At 39.9% G+C, this 17,775-nt stretch overlaps 1 protein-coding gene across 4 annotated transcripts in view; it reads right to left on the reverse strand.

Annotated features, from left to right (window-relative positions):
• The window catches only part of asxl2 (ASXL transcriptional regulator 2), a 28,406-nt gene extending 10,726 nt beyond the window's left edge, over positions 1–17,680 (reverse strand). Inside the window, exons 1-8 of one of the 4 annotated variants that reach the window (XM_010898625.5) lie at positions 17,493–17,680; positions 16,061–16,143; positions 15,649–15,651; positions 15,082–15,190; positions 13,093–13,237; positions 7,959–8,077; positions 6,921–7,041; positions 4,113–4,175 (exon numbers count right to left, since the gene is read on the reverse strand). In XM_010898625.5, coding sequence (XP_010896927.3) covers positions 4,113–4,175; positions 6,921–7,041; positions 7,959–8,077; positions 13,093–13,237; positions 15,082–15,190; positions 15,649–15,651; positions 16,061–16,143; positions 17,493–17,549 — 700 coding nt within the window. In that variant the 5' untranslated portion in view covers positions 17,550–17,680. Of the gene's footprint in view, positions 1–4,112; positions 4,176–5,308; positions 5,451–6,920; positions 7,042–7,958; positions 8,078–8,459; positions 8,647–13,092; positions 13,238–15,081; positions 15,191–15,648; positions 15,652–16,060; positions 16,144–17,492 lie in introns of those variants that run through there. The other 3 variants (XM_010898626.5, XM_010898627.5, XM_010898628.5) reach the window with 3 other exon arrangements.
• Between the last annotated feature and the right edge of the window lie 95 nt (positions 17,681–17,775).

Here is a 17,775-nt window from a genome sequence, read left to right on the forward strand (position 1 = left end):
CTGTAGGCCTCTTGGAAGCCTCCCAGACCAGTTTTCTTCTCGTCTTTTCATAAATTGTTGAGGTACGTCCAGTTCTTGGTAATGTCTCTGTTGTGCCATATTTTCTCCACTTGATGATGACTGTCTTCACTGTGTTCCATGGTATAACTAATGCTTTGGAAATAATTTTTTACCATTCTCCTGACAGATATCTTTCAACAATGCGATCCCTCTGATGCTTTGGAAGCTCTATGGCTTTTGCTCTGAGATAAAACCAAGAAAATGTCACGAAAATCCTACTAGAACAGCTGAACTTCATTTGTGTTTAATCAGAGTCACTTTAAATCATGGCAGGTGTGTAATGACTTTAACATGAGTTTGAATGTGATTGGTTAATTCTGAACACAGCCACATCCCCAGTTATATTAGGGTGTGCACACTTATGCAACCAGGTTATTGTAAGGTTTTTATTTTTCATTTTTCCCCCTCAAAGATATCTGTTTGTTTTTCAATTGAATTGTTCACATTATAGGTCATATTAAAAGTGATAAAGGTTCTGACAAGATTTATCTTTGTCTCATTCCTTACTTGGTTGTAAGGGTTGTGATCATATACTTTCCACCTCTATTGGATTCAGGAAAGGAGAATATGGTAGAAGGAACACCATCCTGAAATGCAGGTGATGCTTTTTGCAGCACTATGCAGAGAGATTCTTGAATCTTTTCACATATATATGGAGAAGTATATGGACACACACATAATATCCAGGAAAAAATATCTTTGTATTTACAGTAGAAGTGCAGTAATTGGCTTGCACGTACTTGAAATCGCAACTTTTTCATTCTAATGGAGTTCCTCTCACAGGGCACTTTGTATACCGGTTTCATTCGGATGGCATTTCTCCCTAGAACACGCTCAATTGGAGACTGAATTGGTGAATATTGTGGAATAGTCAATTGTCCGGTATTATTCTTTGCTGAATTTCTTTGAGGGGGAATGTGTTGTTCTGGACCACCATGTCAACAATGGCATACTCTTGTTCAATTGAAAATAGTCTTTTTCGTCCACCTGAATGTTCTCCAACTTAAATTCTGAATAATGTTTGGACAAGGAAGAATATTTCCAGTACAAAAGAACTAGAACTATGTAAAACAAGGCTACATAGACTCTCACTGTAGAAGTAGAATGGTGTAGTTACTTGAGGTTTTTCCCATTGAAATGTGCGGATAATTGAAGCCACTGTGGATCTGTTTATGTTGGGCTGAACTCTCTTCTCTGCCCAGCTTCTCTCAAGGAGAGACCATGATTTATGACATGATCAATAAGGGTGGCTCTGATTTCATTTGAAACATGTCTGTACCCGATCCGTCTACCTCTCCTCCCTCCTCTCATACATTGCCCTCCTCTTCCTCTCTGTACATGTCTTCTTATATTTTCTTCTCTTGTTCTTTCCACTATACCATTGCCCTACAATCTACCCATCTCTTCTCCCTCTACTCCTCGTCCTACATCTTCAACTCTTCTCGCTTCTTATCCTACATCCTCTGCTCTTCTTGCTTCTTCTCCTACATTCTCATCTCTTCTTGCTTCTTCTCCTACATCCTCAGCTCTTCTTGCTTCTTCTCCTACATCGTCAGCTCTTCTTGCTTCTTCTCCTACATTCTCATCTCTTCTTGCTTCTTCTCCTACATCCTCAGCTCTTCTTGCTTCTTCTCCTACATCGTCAGCTCTTCTTGCTTCTTCTCCTACATCATCAACTCTTATTGCTCCATCTCCTCCTCCTATACCCCCTACTCCTTTCCTGTCATCTCATTCTACCTACTTAACTGTTCCTCTCCCTCTGCCCTGTTCTTGTGTTGTGTGTATTTATTAACTCATCAGATATCAATTTGGGGCTGATTGGAAACAAACCATTTGCAACTGAGAATTTAACAAATAACAGAGTTTTGTTTGTTGTGTTTGGAAAATGGCACACAAATGTTTGTGATTTTTGTTAAGATCATTAAAAAAGAGCTGCAATTGTTTTTTTCCTGATATATTAAAGTTTTAGTTGGCTGAATCACTTTGAAAACATTGGAGAATTTTTGTGCACAGTGTTTTGATAAAATGCTGCATGTGATTTTTAACTTATATTAAATTAAGGAAAATCTACAATCTGTTTAGGACAATTACAAAGTGTTCAGATCACTGTGTTAACTGTTTTGAGAGCAGTTGCCTGAGTTTGGAGAAACGTGTCAAATTGACTGAGAAAAACTAAGTATAATGTATGTTACAAGTGGGATGGATAGTTGTGCGACGATGCAAATGCAAGTACAAATGGCAATTCTAAACGTGCAATCATGGCAAATTGTGCAATTGAGGCAAATCTAGGGACAGCAGCAATGAGGTTCCCGAGGTAAACAACTGAAAGTGTCCTTATAATACTTCACAAAGCAGTGTCAGAGTCCAGTAGTACAAAGGGCGTAGTGCAACAAGGTCCCTGAGAGGACGGGGGGGGGTATGGTTAGTGATGGGTCACAGCAGGGTTACAGTAGAAGGAATTAAACTGTTCCTGAGCCTGCTGGTGCGGGAACCAAGACACCTGTAATGCCTGCCTTATGGTAGCAGGGCAAACAGCCTGTGGCTGTGAGGGGTCCCTCATGATGCTATATGCCTATGCAGACACCACTTTTCACCACCCATTTCAGGGCCGTCCAGTCAGCCACGGAGCATCCACCAAACCACACCGTGGCACAGTACGTCAGAATGCTCTCGATTGTGCAGCGGTAGAGGTTAACAAGGATCTTGGAGGACATACAGGCCTTCTTCTGCCTCCTCAAAAAGTACAGGCGCTGCTGCGCCTTTTTGACCAGGGTTGAGGTGATGAGGGTCCAGGAGAAGTCCTCGGAGATGTGTTTCAGGAATTTGAAGCTTGACACATGCTCCACATCAGTGCCATCAATGAGAACTCGTGTTTGACTGCAGCTTATAGACTTCCTGTAATCCACAAAGAGCTCCTTGGTTTTCTTTGCGTTGAGGGCCATGCCGCCAATGCCGCCAGGCACTTGACCTCCTCCCTGTAGGCTGACTTGTCAGTGTCACAGATCAGGCCTACCACCATGGTGGCGTCTGTGAACTTGACGATGGTGTTGGAACTGTGTACAGGAACTCAGTCATGGGTGAAGAGGGAGTACAGGAGGGGGCTCAGTACACAGCCTTGTGGAACACCAGTGTTAAGTATCAGGGTGGAGGAGGTGAAGTTGTCTAACCTACAGACTGGGGTCTGTTGGTTAGGAAGTCCAAAGTCCAGTTTCAGAGAGAGTGGCTGATCCCTAGTTCATGGAGTTTGTTGACCAGCCTAAAGGGGATGACCGTGTTGAATGTAGAGCTCAAGTCTCTGAATAGCTTTCTCACATAGGTGTCGGTTTTGTCCAAATGGGTCAGGGCAGAGTGTAAAGCTGTGGAGATGGCGTCCTCTGTAGACCTGTTCAGCCAGTAGGCAAACTGGTAGGGAACCAGTGTTGGGGGGAGGCAGGACTTAAGGTGGGCCACAACTAGTCTTTCGAAGCAATTCATGAACGTGGGGGTAAGTGCGACAGGTCAGAAGTCATTCAGGCTAGACGCAGTGAACTGCTTCGGCAATGGCACAATGGTTGCATTGTAAGTAATCAAACCCTTTGCTGTTTCTTGGTCTGACCATTACAGACTACTTTTAGCTCTGAATGCCAGGGGCTACTGTATGTCTGGCGAAAACAATGTACCACTCATCACCATGTTGGTGGGAGCATCAGGCACTTCTCAGTGGCAGGGACCAGGAAACTGGTCAGGATTGAGGGAAAGATTAATAGAGCAGGTCCATGATGAAAACCTCAAAGCTGAGATTGCAGCTAAAGGCTCATGATTCAGTACCAAGTACACAATAAGGATATATTTCAGTCTTTTATTTTTAATAAATTGACACTGATTCCTCAAAATAAGCTTTTGCTTTGGGGTGTTGTCTATAAATCTATGGCAAAAAAATAAGCCATGCAAGGACATACTATAAATATGAAATCTATAGTAAATTACATATAAAAAAACAAGAACATATGGAGAAAGTGAAGGGGTCTGAATGCTTTGCAAAGGTCGTCTTGATATCTATGGGTGGTACTTACGTGCACTTACGAGTCGATTGGACCTTTGGGACATCTTTCTGGTACCAGCAGCGGGACAGGAGTCTGTTTGGACAGACAGGAACATTAACTTCCTTTATTTGAACACAATTCAGCTCAATACAATGCATATAAATTTAGCATAACCCACTTTATTTATAGTCAGCCCCAAAATGATAGGAAAATGTAATAAAGAAAATCAAAACGGTGTATAAAATAAGCTAATAAGCTATACTTCATGCTAAAAAATGTAGACTACATAATGTTATACTATACAATAGCGCAGGATTCTAATTTTTTTGTAACAATAAACAAATATTATTCTCCAAAATGTAGGTGTGAAATTGATTGGCACCTCCAAGGATTCTCACAAAATCAAACAAAATTAAATCTGCATTACTGTTCTACTTAAAATCCATCTGAGTCTTAAATTTAATTGGGGCCTTGCATAGCGTCCTGTTTCATTGGAATTAAAAAATTAGGAAACATGCCTGAAAGATTTATTTGTTATAAAACACAATGGGAAGGGGGGAAAAATAACTCACAAATGGAAAGAGATAAATGATGGTTGACTGTAATAAATCAGGAAAGCTGTATAATATCTATTTGACTAAATATATAAAATAGACAAAATATACCATTTACCACTATTAGGGCAATAATTACAGCGGTAAACTGCCTGCTATTTTGATTCCAAACACTGTGAGGAAAATGGTTCATGGGGGAAAGAAGACTCCAAGGGCCACAATTGAAGTGTTAAAGAACTTGGTTGCATCTTTAGGTCACCAAGATGACCACCAAGATGGATGCCACCTCCATGCCTATCGCATATTTAAAAGCTTTATTGAGAAATCCATTTGGAGTTTGTTAAACACCATTCACACTTAGATTGGAACCCACGTGCTACGGTCAAATTAAACCAAAATCATAAGATTCGGTACGAAGTAATGGTCTAAGAACCCTTCCAAAGTGTTCTCCATTATCATAGATTTCTTTTTTTTTAAATGCTTAGCGCCTATATCCTTGCAAAAGGAAGGTGCACAAAATACTGAAAACAGAGAGGAGCCACTCGCTTTTACGCCGAATTGATTAGGATTTTATAATTTAAGAAATGTGTCCTTCTGTCCGATTCGTTCCTTGAATCATTAAGGAAGTACAATATATTAAACATGTTGCAAAATGACAATGGAGCCCATTACCTGTGTTTTTTGCTGGGACGTGTCAGCGGAGCAGGCCAAGAAGAGCGAATGTCTCTTACTGAGTTACTGACTGACTAACCATTGTTGAATAGTGTAGTGCAGGGGTGTCCAAACTGTTCCACGGAGGGCCGAGTGTCTGCAGGTTTTGGGTTTTTCCTATAAATTGGTTCCCAGTTCACACCTAAACAACCAGGTGAGGGTAGAAACTAACCAATTAGTAACCTAATTAGTCAATCAAGTACAAGGTGAGAGCGAAAACATGCAGACACTCGGCCCTCCGTGGAACTGTTTGGACACCCCTGGTGTAGTGGTTAGAGATGCAGACTTTCACGCAAGCGACAGGGGATTGATCCTTGCCAGGTTCCTAACTAATTAGGCATTAGGATTTGTTCATATTGTTCTCATTTTCCATTTACATAGCGTAGTTCACATGGTGTAGTGGTTAGCTATTCAAATGTTTTCAAAAGAAACTAACCAGTCATGGAGTGATTCAAGTCATTGTTTTTATTATAGGTACTGTATAGCAATTAGCTAGTCATCCCAAACAATTTAAGCATTAGGATTTCTTCAGGATTTACTAAAACTGTGTGTTATATTGCGATGGACGAACTACACCGGCGACAAACATATTGCTCTCGTTTACGATTTACATAGCGTAGTTCAAATGGTGTAGTGGTTAGCTATTCAACTGTCTATTTGTTTTCTAAAGAAACGAACTAGCCATGGAGTGATTTGAGTTGTTGTTTTCATTATAGGTACTGTATCGCTATTAGTTAGCCATCCCAAACATTGCGTAGTGGTTAGAGATGCGGACTGTCATGGGGGCGACCGGGGTTCGGTCCTCGCCACGGACCAAACGCATTAGGATTTGTTCATATTGCTTTCGTTTTCGATTTACAAAGAGTAGTCTCAGTGGTTAGCTACTCAACTGTCTATTTGTTTTCGAAAGAAACAAACAAGCCATGGAGTGATATGAGTCATTGTTTTTATTATAGCTACTATATAGCTATTAGGTAGCCATCTAAAGTAATCACTTTCTAATTTAACATGTTGAATGTAGTGTAGCGATTCTGTTATACGTGTAGTTGGTTTGGATGTTAACTAAGGCAGAGAACTGTGGAGTCTCAACTAATTGGTTTAACAATGCAAGTAAACAGACACCACATCTTTACACATGTATCACTGGCACCCACATCCACTGTTTAAATAGCGTAGTGGTTAAAGACCCAGTCTGTCACATAGTAAACCATGGATTGAATCCAGCTTTGGCAAGATTCATCCCTTCTAATGGCATGCCAGCAGAACTAGGCTTGCCTGGTTCCTTTTCTTTTTCTTTTATACCAACTGTTTTGCTCATCTTTTTCAAGAGCTACAATAATTTTGGAGGTGACTATTTCCATTATTGTAAAAAACTAAAAAGGCATGCAGAACATTCACTAATTAAGACTTTAACCACTATGCTTTGTGTTTAAAAAGGTAGAGACTAATGAGATGGTGGGATGACCATCAATCATCATTGGTTGTGAGTGTTTGTGATTCCTATGTACCTCCACCAATGACGTGTGTAACAAACTAAATATATAACTTTATACTGTCCATATCTGCCACCTACCAGTCTTAGTGGCGATGGTGTCAGCCATGTCCTTGACAGACTTGAGGAGCAGTCTGGGGCTCGTGGTGGTGGGCAAGCCCCCCTGTCTCCGCTGGTTCCTCTGCTGCTGCTGCTTCAAGGCCTAGGGCCCAGAGAACACGGAGGAAGACATTAGGGAAGGAACAGGGAACAGATTATTTACCGGTGTAAAACTAAACTTCATGGACTGTCTTATACTGCCCATCTGCATGGCATTTTTGGACTTCTGAATATTCAAATGGGTGGACACAACCCGTAGATGTATCTCTCAGCCTGACTAGAAACAGCATTAACTAACAATGTTACAGTCCAACAGGCAAATATTTTTAAGACTAATCAGTTTACCAGACATTATTCTTTTTAATTCTCTTTCCAATAAATAACCTTTTAAAATAGAGTGTATAACGGGTAGGAAGGTACACCTACCATCTACTCTACAAGCTTCAGCATGCCAATAAATGTTCCCTTGACTAGGATTTCTTTATGCCGAATAAACACATAAAACTGTTCTCAGATACAAGCAGAAAATCTGCAGCAGTGAGATTGCTTGAATTAAAATCTGTACAAATCAACCAAAATCTAATTACAAGGATGTGTCCCAATTCTGAAATAGCACCCTATTCCTTAAATAGTGCTCTTATTTTGACCAGGGCTCACATAAGCCTCTAATTAAAGGCAGTGTATTATATAGGTAACAAAGTATAAGACAGACCCAGGGGAAAATAGAATGCTGTGAATTTCAGAATGCTGTGAATTTCAGAGAAAATTAGTACAACTCCCATCGCACGTTGTCTTTTTAAATAACATAGAAAATATATTTGACAAAGGACTAATTCAATTTAACTAGCACAGAGACTCTCAACTTTGACAAAAGTGTCTTTGGCCAAATCTGATCAAATATATCTATTTTGGGAGGGAAAGACTCACTGGGACACTTTTGTACAGCAGGCCTGCGCACAAAAATATTTAACTTTTTGGTTATACAGGTTTGTCTATTAAGCATCAGACACTGTAGCCTACCTGCTTGAGGGCTTTCTTGCTGTGTTTCTGTGAGGGAGAGATTAGCTTGCTGCTGGGCACAGAGGGAGATGAACAGCGTGGCTGAGGAGACGATGGGTCAGATGGCAGTTTGGAGGGCACTGAGGAAAAAATACCATACCGACTTAGACAGCCAATTACAGATCATTACGCTCTTAAACCAACGTTTACATCCCAAATGCTGTTAACATCAACATGAGAAGTTGTATGCTGATATTAGTTTTTATCTTTAAGATAATTGTGCCAAAGCAGATAAGTAGTTTAGCCCTTGTACATTATATGCAAATGAGTTGTCTAAAGACGTTTTTATTAAAACATACAAAAAAAAACTAGGCAGAGATGTGCAATGCATTTTACAAAACAAACAGTTTACTTTTCAACCGCCAGAAAAACCTGATAGAAGCAAAATTAATCTAAACAACTTATGTACTGGTTATTTCCTGTTTTTTTTTTCACAAGGTTTGCATTTAATATTCCACTTACCTAATCTGTAACCCTTTGAACTGTGCTTATGTTCTTTTGATAGCATTTGCTCTGATGGAACTTTTTGCATTGATATTAAGAACAATAGAAATATAAAAACAAGAAAAATAAATATATGTTCAGTGCTTTAACAGATATCCTGTAACTCTGTTTCAACGGTTCCTTCATTCGATTGTGTGTGTATGAGGAAGTGGTCACAGATCTGACTCAAAATATATGTAAAAAACAATTTCCTGTTATAACAGTTGCTTAAACGTTGAAGGAACGGCATGAAATAATAACAAAAATGGACGAAAATGTATCTCCTTCGACAGTGTTACTAAAACTGTCTGATGTACAGGAATATTTATCAAAAGATACAGGTAAATAAAACAGGCTGCGAAAACAAATATTTGCTGTTTATTCTCTTGGTCTGTCATTCAAAATATACACAAAAATCTAATCTTTACTTGAAGTGAAATGTTTGAAAATAATAAATTACAAATAAATTACAAATATTTCTCTCCAAAATGTTTGCAACCATTATTTGCACCCCTAGAAGAAAGTATATTCCCATTCATATTTTACATTTTTAAGTTCACCTGAGTGATTAGGAACATTTAAGCAGTAATTCACAACTTCCTGTCTCACTGGGGTATAAATATGAGGTGACACATAGTCCAAATTACCATAGACATCTGTCACAATGGGAAAAACCCAAGAATACAGTAATGATGAGCCACAAAAGGTTGTTGAGCTGCACAAATCAGGAAATGGCTATTAGAAAATAGCTCAATGTTTTAAGAAACTGGAGAGCTTAACAATTGGCCTGGAAGGGGACATGTGAATATATTGACCTGACACACAGGCAGGAGGATGATTCAAGTGGCCAAAGAATTTCCAAGAATGACAGTTGGATCTTGGGGTCAAAAAGTCAAAAAGATTACGATCAGTCATAGGCACACGTTGTTTAGTAGGGTTGCCATAAAAAAGCCTTTGCTGTCATCAAACAACAAACTTGCGTTTGATGACAGCAAACATTACTGGAACTTTCCGTGGGACCGGCTTCTAAGGTCCAAATTACAGCTTCTTGGAAAAAAAGACCAGAGGGTGGATTTGGCATAGGGGTGAGAACAAATAGTCCAATTGTCGACATTTCGAGGATGGCATTTATGGACAAGGAAAACAAATTTTAGAAAGTAAAAAAAAAAATCTGTACTACCGATTGACTCACTTGGCGGCAGTAATAAAGGGTTATGTATTATAGACTAAACAAATCTGGTTAAGGGCCAAGTACAGGAAATTATCCCAGCTAATGAAAGCATACCTGTGCATCCTGGCAACATCTGTACTTACAAAGCATGTAGAGGTCTGTCATTTTTACCATAGGTACACTTCATCTGTGAGAGCCTGAATCCAGAAAATCACATTGTATAATTTTTTTATAATTAATTAGCATTTTATTGCATGACATAAGTATTTGATCGCCTACCAACCAGTAAGAATTCCGGCTCTCACAGACTTGTTAGTATTTCTTTAAGAAGCCCTCCTGTTCTCCACTCATTACCTGTATGAATTGCACCTGTTTAAACTCGTTACCTGTATAAAAGACATCTGTCCACACAATCAAACAGACTCCAACCTCTCCACAATGGCCAAGACCAGAGAGCTGTGTAAGGACATCAGGGATAAAATTGTAGACCTGCACAAGGCTGGGATGGGCTACAGAACAATAGGCAAGCAGCTTGGTGAGAAGGCAACAACTGTTCAAGATTCAAGATGATGGTCAATCTCCCTCGGTCTGGGGCTCCATGCAAGATCTCACCTCATGGGGCATCAATGATCATGAGGAAGGTGAGGGACCAGCCCAGAACTACACGGCAGGACCTGGTCAATGACCTGAAGAGAGCTGGGACCACAGTCTCAAAGAAAACCATTAGTAACACACTACGCCGTCATGGATTAAAATCCTGCAGCACACGCAAGGTCCCCGTGCTCAAGCCAGCGCATGTCCAGGCCCGTCTGAAGTTTGCCAATGACCATCTGGATGTTCCAGAGGAGGAATGGAAGAAGGTCATGTGGTCTGATGAGCTTTTTTTTTTTTTTTTAAATAGAGCTTTTTGGTCTAAACTCCACTCGTCGTGTTTGGAGGAAGAAGAAGGATGACTACAACCCCAAGAACACCATCCCAACCGTGAAGCATGGAGGTGGAAACATCATTCTTTGAGGATGGTTTTCTGCAAAGGGGACAGGACGACTGCACCGTATTGAGGGGAGGATGGATGGGGCCATGTATCGCGAGATCTTGGCCAACAACCTCCTTCCCTCAGTAAGAGCATTGAAGATGGGTCGTGGCTGGGTCTTCCAGCAAGACAACAACCCGAAAAACACAGCCAGGGAAACTGAGTTGCTCCGTAAGAAGCATCTCAAGGTCTTGGAGTGGCCTAGCCAGTCTCCAGACCTGAACTCAATAGAAAATCTTTGGAGGGAGCTGAAAGTCTGTTTTGCCCTGAAACCTGAAGGATCTGGAGAAGGTCTGTATGGAGGACTGGGCCAAAATCCCTGCTACAGTGTGTGCAAACCTGGTCAAGAACTACAGGAAACGTATGATCTCTGTAATGGCAAACAAAGGTTTTGGCTAGATGGTTTAAAACATTTTGTATTTTGTTGTTATGGCCAAGAAACATTGACACAAAGATGTTAGGTAATGAAAGGCAATTCATACCAGAGTTGGTGACTCAAGTCGCAGACTAGGACTCAAGTCACACTTAAGTCACCAGTAAATTGACTTGTAACTTGCGTTTTTTTCCACAGACTTAAGACTTGACTTGGACTTGTAGTCACCGGACTCGTGACTCGGAAGGTAAATATAGAATAGCTAACACTAAGGAAAAAAACACTTTGTTCTTGTCTGGTAGCTCAAGCGATTACATTTGAAAGTAACTTAGGTAATGTTAGCGATAGTACATCTGTTCCATTTGTAATAGCATTTGGCAACAAAGATTGTTTTACATTCAGTGAGAAGCCTAATGATGGTTTGCTTTCGTTTCTAACCTTTGCCAGCAAATTAGTTACAGTAGTTAATATCTAGCCAACACATATAACCAGACAGAACACAAACAACTGTTCGCTCATGGCTAACCTATAGTCAGACAACTTGGCTAATGCCAGATTGAACAGTAGAAAGAATTGGCCGGCCCCCGCCTCAAAATGATCATACTTCAATTAAACATTAAATGTTATCTTTAAGTAATAGTGCACAAGATTATCAACTGCTGATCTAAAATAGCCCATAAAATAATAGTAATCCCCAAAAAGAACACAAAGGACTTGCTTTGGCTTAATAAACTATATCTATAGCCTATAGTGCTTCAAATACTAGAGAATTTACTTAGATTTGCATGCAGTGACTTGAGACTTGCATGCAGTGATTGAGACTTGCATGCAGTGATTGAGACTTGCCTTACCGTAGACTTGTCTGAAGTGACTTAAAGACATGTCGGATTCATACATATCTCTGCGCTAATTCATGGGAGAGAATGCACGTTTTTACAATGTTTACAGTTAATTTGCTATTTTAATTATTGGAAAAGTTTGTAAGAATCATTTGAAATAAATTACTTATAAAATACTAACGACTTGACAGGCCTATGCATTAGGTTTTTTTGTTGCTGTTATGGTATTTCTGAAAGTATATCAAGCCTAACTGCTTATACAAAAACGTTACTGAGGTTGTAAACCAAATGTTTTTTATTAAACGTTGAATTTATTGCATTATTTTTTTTTATTTAGTACCTCTCTTGTTGGCATGGGTGGGTGGGGTCGACTATTCGATAAAAAAAGTTGAAGTATTATCGATAGTGAAAATATTTGTCATGCACATCCTTGTGTGACATAGACAGAAAGATAGCCATGCAGAAAAGTACATCATCCCCCCTGTGAAGTATAGTTGTGGATATTTGATGTTGTGGGTCTGTTTTTCTTCCAAAGGCCCTGGACAACTTGTTAGTATACCTGGTATCATGGACTCCATCAAATACCAACAGATATTAAATGAAAACCTGACTGCTTCTGCCAGAAATTTTAACTTGGCCATGTAGGATATTCCAGCAGGACAGTGATCCAAAGCACAGCTTAAAATCAACAATTTTTTTTTACTGACCACAGAATCAAAGTTTTGCCATGGCCATCCCAGTCCCCTGACCTAAACCCTGTAGAAAACCGGTGGGATGAGGTAAATAGGAAGAGTCCACAAGCATGGACCTCGGAATCTGAAGGATCTGGAGAAACCCTATATGGAGGGTTGGTCTCAGATCCCATACCATGTGTTCTGTAACCTCATTAACCTTATAGGAAAAGATTCAGAGCTGTTATCTTGGCAAAGGGAGGTCGCCAATATTAGTGGAAGGCACTGTATGCAGATGCACACTCAATACAACCACAATGAAAACAACACACTACCTCACACTAACTGAACTTGAGCAGAAAAGGCAACTAAATATAAAGTGTAAACGTCCCCAAATAAGTATCAGTACCTTATTTATAATGGAAAAGGGTGACGAAAAAATATTCAAAATAATATTCAAAATATCCTAATTTCCTAATTAAAAAGAGAGTGATGTAATAAACACTATGATGTGAAAGAGTAGCATACCTGTCTTCCGCCAGCCTCCCCTCCTGCCCGTCTGTCTGTCAGTGTTGTTGTTCTCTGAGCTCCTCTGGGAATCAGACAGGTTATCACTACTGTCCTCCTCAGACCCCTCCTCAGACAGCTCCTTCACCACATCCCCAATGTCCTTCTGCTCACAGACACACAACAAACATATATACGTTATGAGACAGTTATTTACAAACAACACACAGTTGTGTTCATAAGTTTGCATACCCTGGCAGAAATTGTGAAACTTTGGCATTGATTTTGAAAATATGTCCAATCATGCAAAAAAAAAGCATTTAAGGATAGTGATCATATGAAGCCATTTATTATCACATAGTAGTTTGTCTCCTTTTTAAATCATAATGATAACAGAAATCACCCAAATGGCCCTGATCAAAAGTTGACATACCCTTGTATGTTTGGCCTTGTTACAGACACACAAGGTGACACACACAGGTGAAAATGGCAATTAAAGGTGAATTTACCACACCCGTGACATTTTAAATTGCATTTAGTGTCAATGAGTTTGTTAGCTCTCACATGGATACACTGAACAGGTTAAGAACTGTCAAAAGACATGCGTAACAAGGTAATGGAACTTTATAAAGATGGAAAAGGATATACAAATATATCCAAAGCCTTGCAAATGCCATTCAGTACTATTCAATCACTTATTAAGAAGCTGAAAATGTGGGGATCTCTTGACACCAAGCCAAGGTCTACATGGTCAAGTTGCCAGAAAAAAGCCTTTACTACGCCAACGCCACAAAAAAGCCTGGTTACAATATGCCCGACAACCCCTTGACACGCCTCACAGCTTCTGGCAGAATGTAATTTGGAGTGACGAGACCAAAATAGAGCTTTATGGTCACAACTATAAGCGCAATGTTTGGAGAGAGGTCAACAAGGCCTATTGTGAACAGAATACCATACCCCCGGTGAAGCATGGTGGTGGCACACTGATGTTTTGGGGGTGTGTGAGCTCTAAAAGCATTGGGGAATCTTGTGAAAATTGATGGCAAGATGAATGCAGCATGTTATCAGAAAATACTGGAAGACAATCTGCATTCTTCTGCACGAAAGCTGTGCATGGGACGCTCTTGGACTTTCCAGCACGACAATAACCCTAAGCACAAGGTCAAGTTGACCCTCCAGTGGTTACAGCAGAAAAAGGTGAAGGTTCTGGAGCGGCCATCACAGTCTCCTGACCTTAATAACACGGAGCCACTCTGGGGAGATCTCAAACGTGCGGTTCATGCAAGATGACCAAAGACTTTGCATGACCTGGAGGCTTTTTGCCAAGACGAATGAGCAGATATACCACCTACAAGCATTTCGGGGTAACAAAAGACTGCATTCTGTCATTGATGCTAAAGGGGACCATACACAGTATTAAGAAATAAATGTATGCAGTCTTTTGAACAAAGGTCAGTTTATTTTTGTTTATTTGTTGCCATGTTTTGTTTTATGATTGTGCCATTCTGTTATGACCCACAGTTGAATGTGAATACCTTAAGAAATTAAAGACGTGTTTTGCCTGCGCACTCATGTTTTCTTTACAAATGGTACATATATTACCAATTCCCCAAGGTTATACAAACGTTTGAGCACAACTGTACAGGACATTGGCTAAACAATAGGAAGACATATTATATATCGTACACACCAAGATAAAACATGCAATCATAATGTGGATGGCTTTGAATCCCTTCTAACAATGAGAACAATAAACTTTTCTTCTTGTGAATTTCCTATGGTATGGGTCTGTATGAGTCACATTGCTCTGCTTTTCATTTTCCTTCCAAAGAGAAGCAGTGACATCATATAGGAATTTACCAGTTCATAGTTTTATAGCTTTTAATGATGTGGCGCTGACTAATCTTTTTGTTAAACATTTAAGGCATATCTGAAAAATCCACATCCATCTCAAAGAGAAATGTCAGCCTTCATTGGTTTGGTGTGTTAAATTGACAATTTGGAGCTGACCTTCAGTGTGTAGACTCCCATTCGTCCAGGTACTTTGTAGAAGATCCCTTCTTCACCGCGAGAGTTGGTGTGGAGCATAGCATTGAGACAGGCCAGCGGGGAAGTACCACTAGATAAAAGGACACGAGGGAAGCACATCCAGTTACATCCAATGAAGCAGAAAGCTGACGGATCACTGGAGGGAGGAAACAGCCAAGCCTCATTCACACCACAGAGCTGCCCTGAACTGTACTGTGCTTGTCCTGACATCCTTCACAGCATAGTTTCGACAGCTAGGGTGGACGCGTAGCCAGGCCAAGCTTACCAACACAACACAGCTTGGACAGGCCTGGCAAGGCTCAGTTTGGTCTTATTGTGAATCAGGACCGGTGTACTGGGTTCAGAGTATGACAGCTTCTGCTAAAATGACTGTGCTGGGTTGTCTGAAATAACAATACCTGACATGCAATAACCTGTTAATAACATGTAGACCTAATAAGTTGTTGTTAATAACATGCAATAGGAAAAACAACACATTTCAGTGAGTTTGTTAGGAAGGATGGTGGGGCAAAACTAGCTTTGTCTTACCTTCTGGATGACAAGAGTGACAAAATGAAACAAAAAAGAAATTAAATCATTAGAATTATGTGAATGTAATAATTACCACCAAGAAGAAATGTAAAAAGAAAAGAGAAAGCACATGAGCAACAAATCAGAAACAAGAACGTTATGCTTTGCTCTCAATACATACTTCTACGTAGTATCAGGCCCTCCTTCACTCAACGCAATCAAATAATTTATAATATAAATAGATAAACTGATCCTACCTCAGCACTCAGAGACAAGATATTTGATGAATCTGAATATCTAAAACAGATATTTTGATTAATCTAAAACCGTTAAAACCGTGATGGGGACTAACATAGGGACCAGAAGGAATTCAATGTGGGACATTTACCTGAAAAAGTCAGAGAACACATACGACAGGCAATTTATTTACCTGATTTCTTTCAGTCTCTCCCTCTGGATCACCTGTAGAATCTCTTTGTGGCTCATGGGTGTATTGGGGTATTTTTCCAATACCTATGAGAATGGGTCAAAGGGATGCAGTTCAAGCCTAATCAAGTGTTATACATGCCTAATACCAACAGTGATTGTAAAACCACAGATCCAAGCCTAAAGAAAATAACATCCAGTCCTAGATTAGTGAGGTGTTCTAGGGTATTGCGGTCATAGCTCTGACTAAAAGTAGGAGTCAATTTGGGATAAGTCCTACATTTTTAATCACAATGAATAGAATTACATAGACAGGGAGGACAAGATCCTAGAGGTAAGTTTTTAGCACATTAGTGGTGTTTGGTTTGGACATTAAGCTAAGCCCTGGGACTAAACCTGTTGATAGCGCCTTCCAAATGATGTACTACTGTATGTGTCAAGAATGGATGACTTGGTGGAAATAATACAGACCTCAATGACCTCACAAAAGCATGATTCACTTCCTTTGTGTGTGTTTGTGTAAACGAGAAACCCAAGCAAGCTGAGATCATAACACCACCCACCACCATCTGATAGATCTTCTGTTGTTAGCCTAAATTATGACCATGAAGACATAGCAACCTATGCAACAAAGGTTTTCATAAGAATAGTAGGCTAACTTCTGTTTGCTACATATATGTCAGAGTATCTTGTTTACACAATGTACTGTAGCTTAAAATGTAACATCAATGATTTGCTAACACGTAACTAATTTAAGCAGTCTACTAGTACTGATGACCAACAGTGACCAGGTGGCTAAATCAACTTTAATCAAACTGTTTATAAACACTACTGATGTGCTAGTTATTTAATAACTAACTACGTTAGCTTAGCATTAGCAAAGTACTATAGCAAACGGGCTACTATTTTAGCCGTCGTTCATTGGTCCTTATTTAACATTAAAAATAATGTCCATTGACATACGTCGATAAGATCTAATCTGCAGAGTTAGACACTTGACAGTGGATATGTTTCAGTGTGTATTTCATCACTTCAAAGCAAGCTTTCAAACTGAGTTGTAGACCTAGCATAGCTTGCTAACTGGCTAGCTCTCAGCTCACGAAACACTTTGGCGTTTACTTCGGAACTCAGACATGTCATGCGCAATGATAACACGTCTGCGGTTCTGTCTCTTCATCAATTTCCATAGGAAACTTCAGCAAGTAAAGCAAGGTACATGTAAATATTGATAAATTGATTAGCTGTAAGTGAAGCCACAAGACTGTCAAGGCAATCTTGATGGACTTCTAGTGCTTAGCTAGCCGACAAGCAGGCCTTGTGTTGCATACGCAACATTTCGTCTGCACCAGCGGGTCATGAACTCATAAACACAGTTGTACAAGTGGTAGCGAAGGGAAAACAAGCAAAAAAACGTAGAATACAACGACAGTAAATACCGTTTTAGCAGCTTCTGCCCAGGTCCTCCCCTTCTTTTTCTTCTGTCTCTCCCTCATAGCGGCCGTCTTGTGTAGATTAGTGTTGAATTTGACAACGTTTCAGTGTTACGTTGAAATGTTGCTTTAGTTACCGTGTAAGACCCGCCGCTTCTGCCATATTGGGATTTTACTGTAAGGAGTATGTCATGTGATCCAGAGAGACGTCATCTTTTTACTGTACAAATGACAGCTGTCAATGGCAAAAACTAGACTTTTGATAGAAAGATAATTGTTTTTCTTTTGT

Source organism: Esox lucius, chromosome 15, assembly GCF_011004845.1.
Source record: "Esox lucius isolate fEsoLuc1 chromosome 15, fEsoLuc1.pri, whole genome shotgun sequence".
NCBI classification, from domain to species: domain Eukaryota; kingdom Metazoa; phylum Chordata; class Actinopteri; order Esociformes; family Esocidae; genus Esox; species Esox lucius.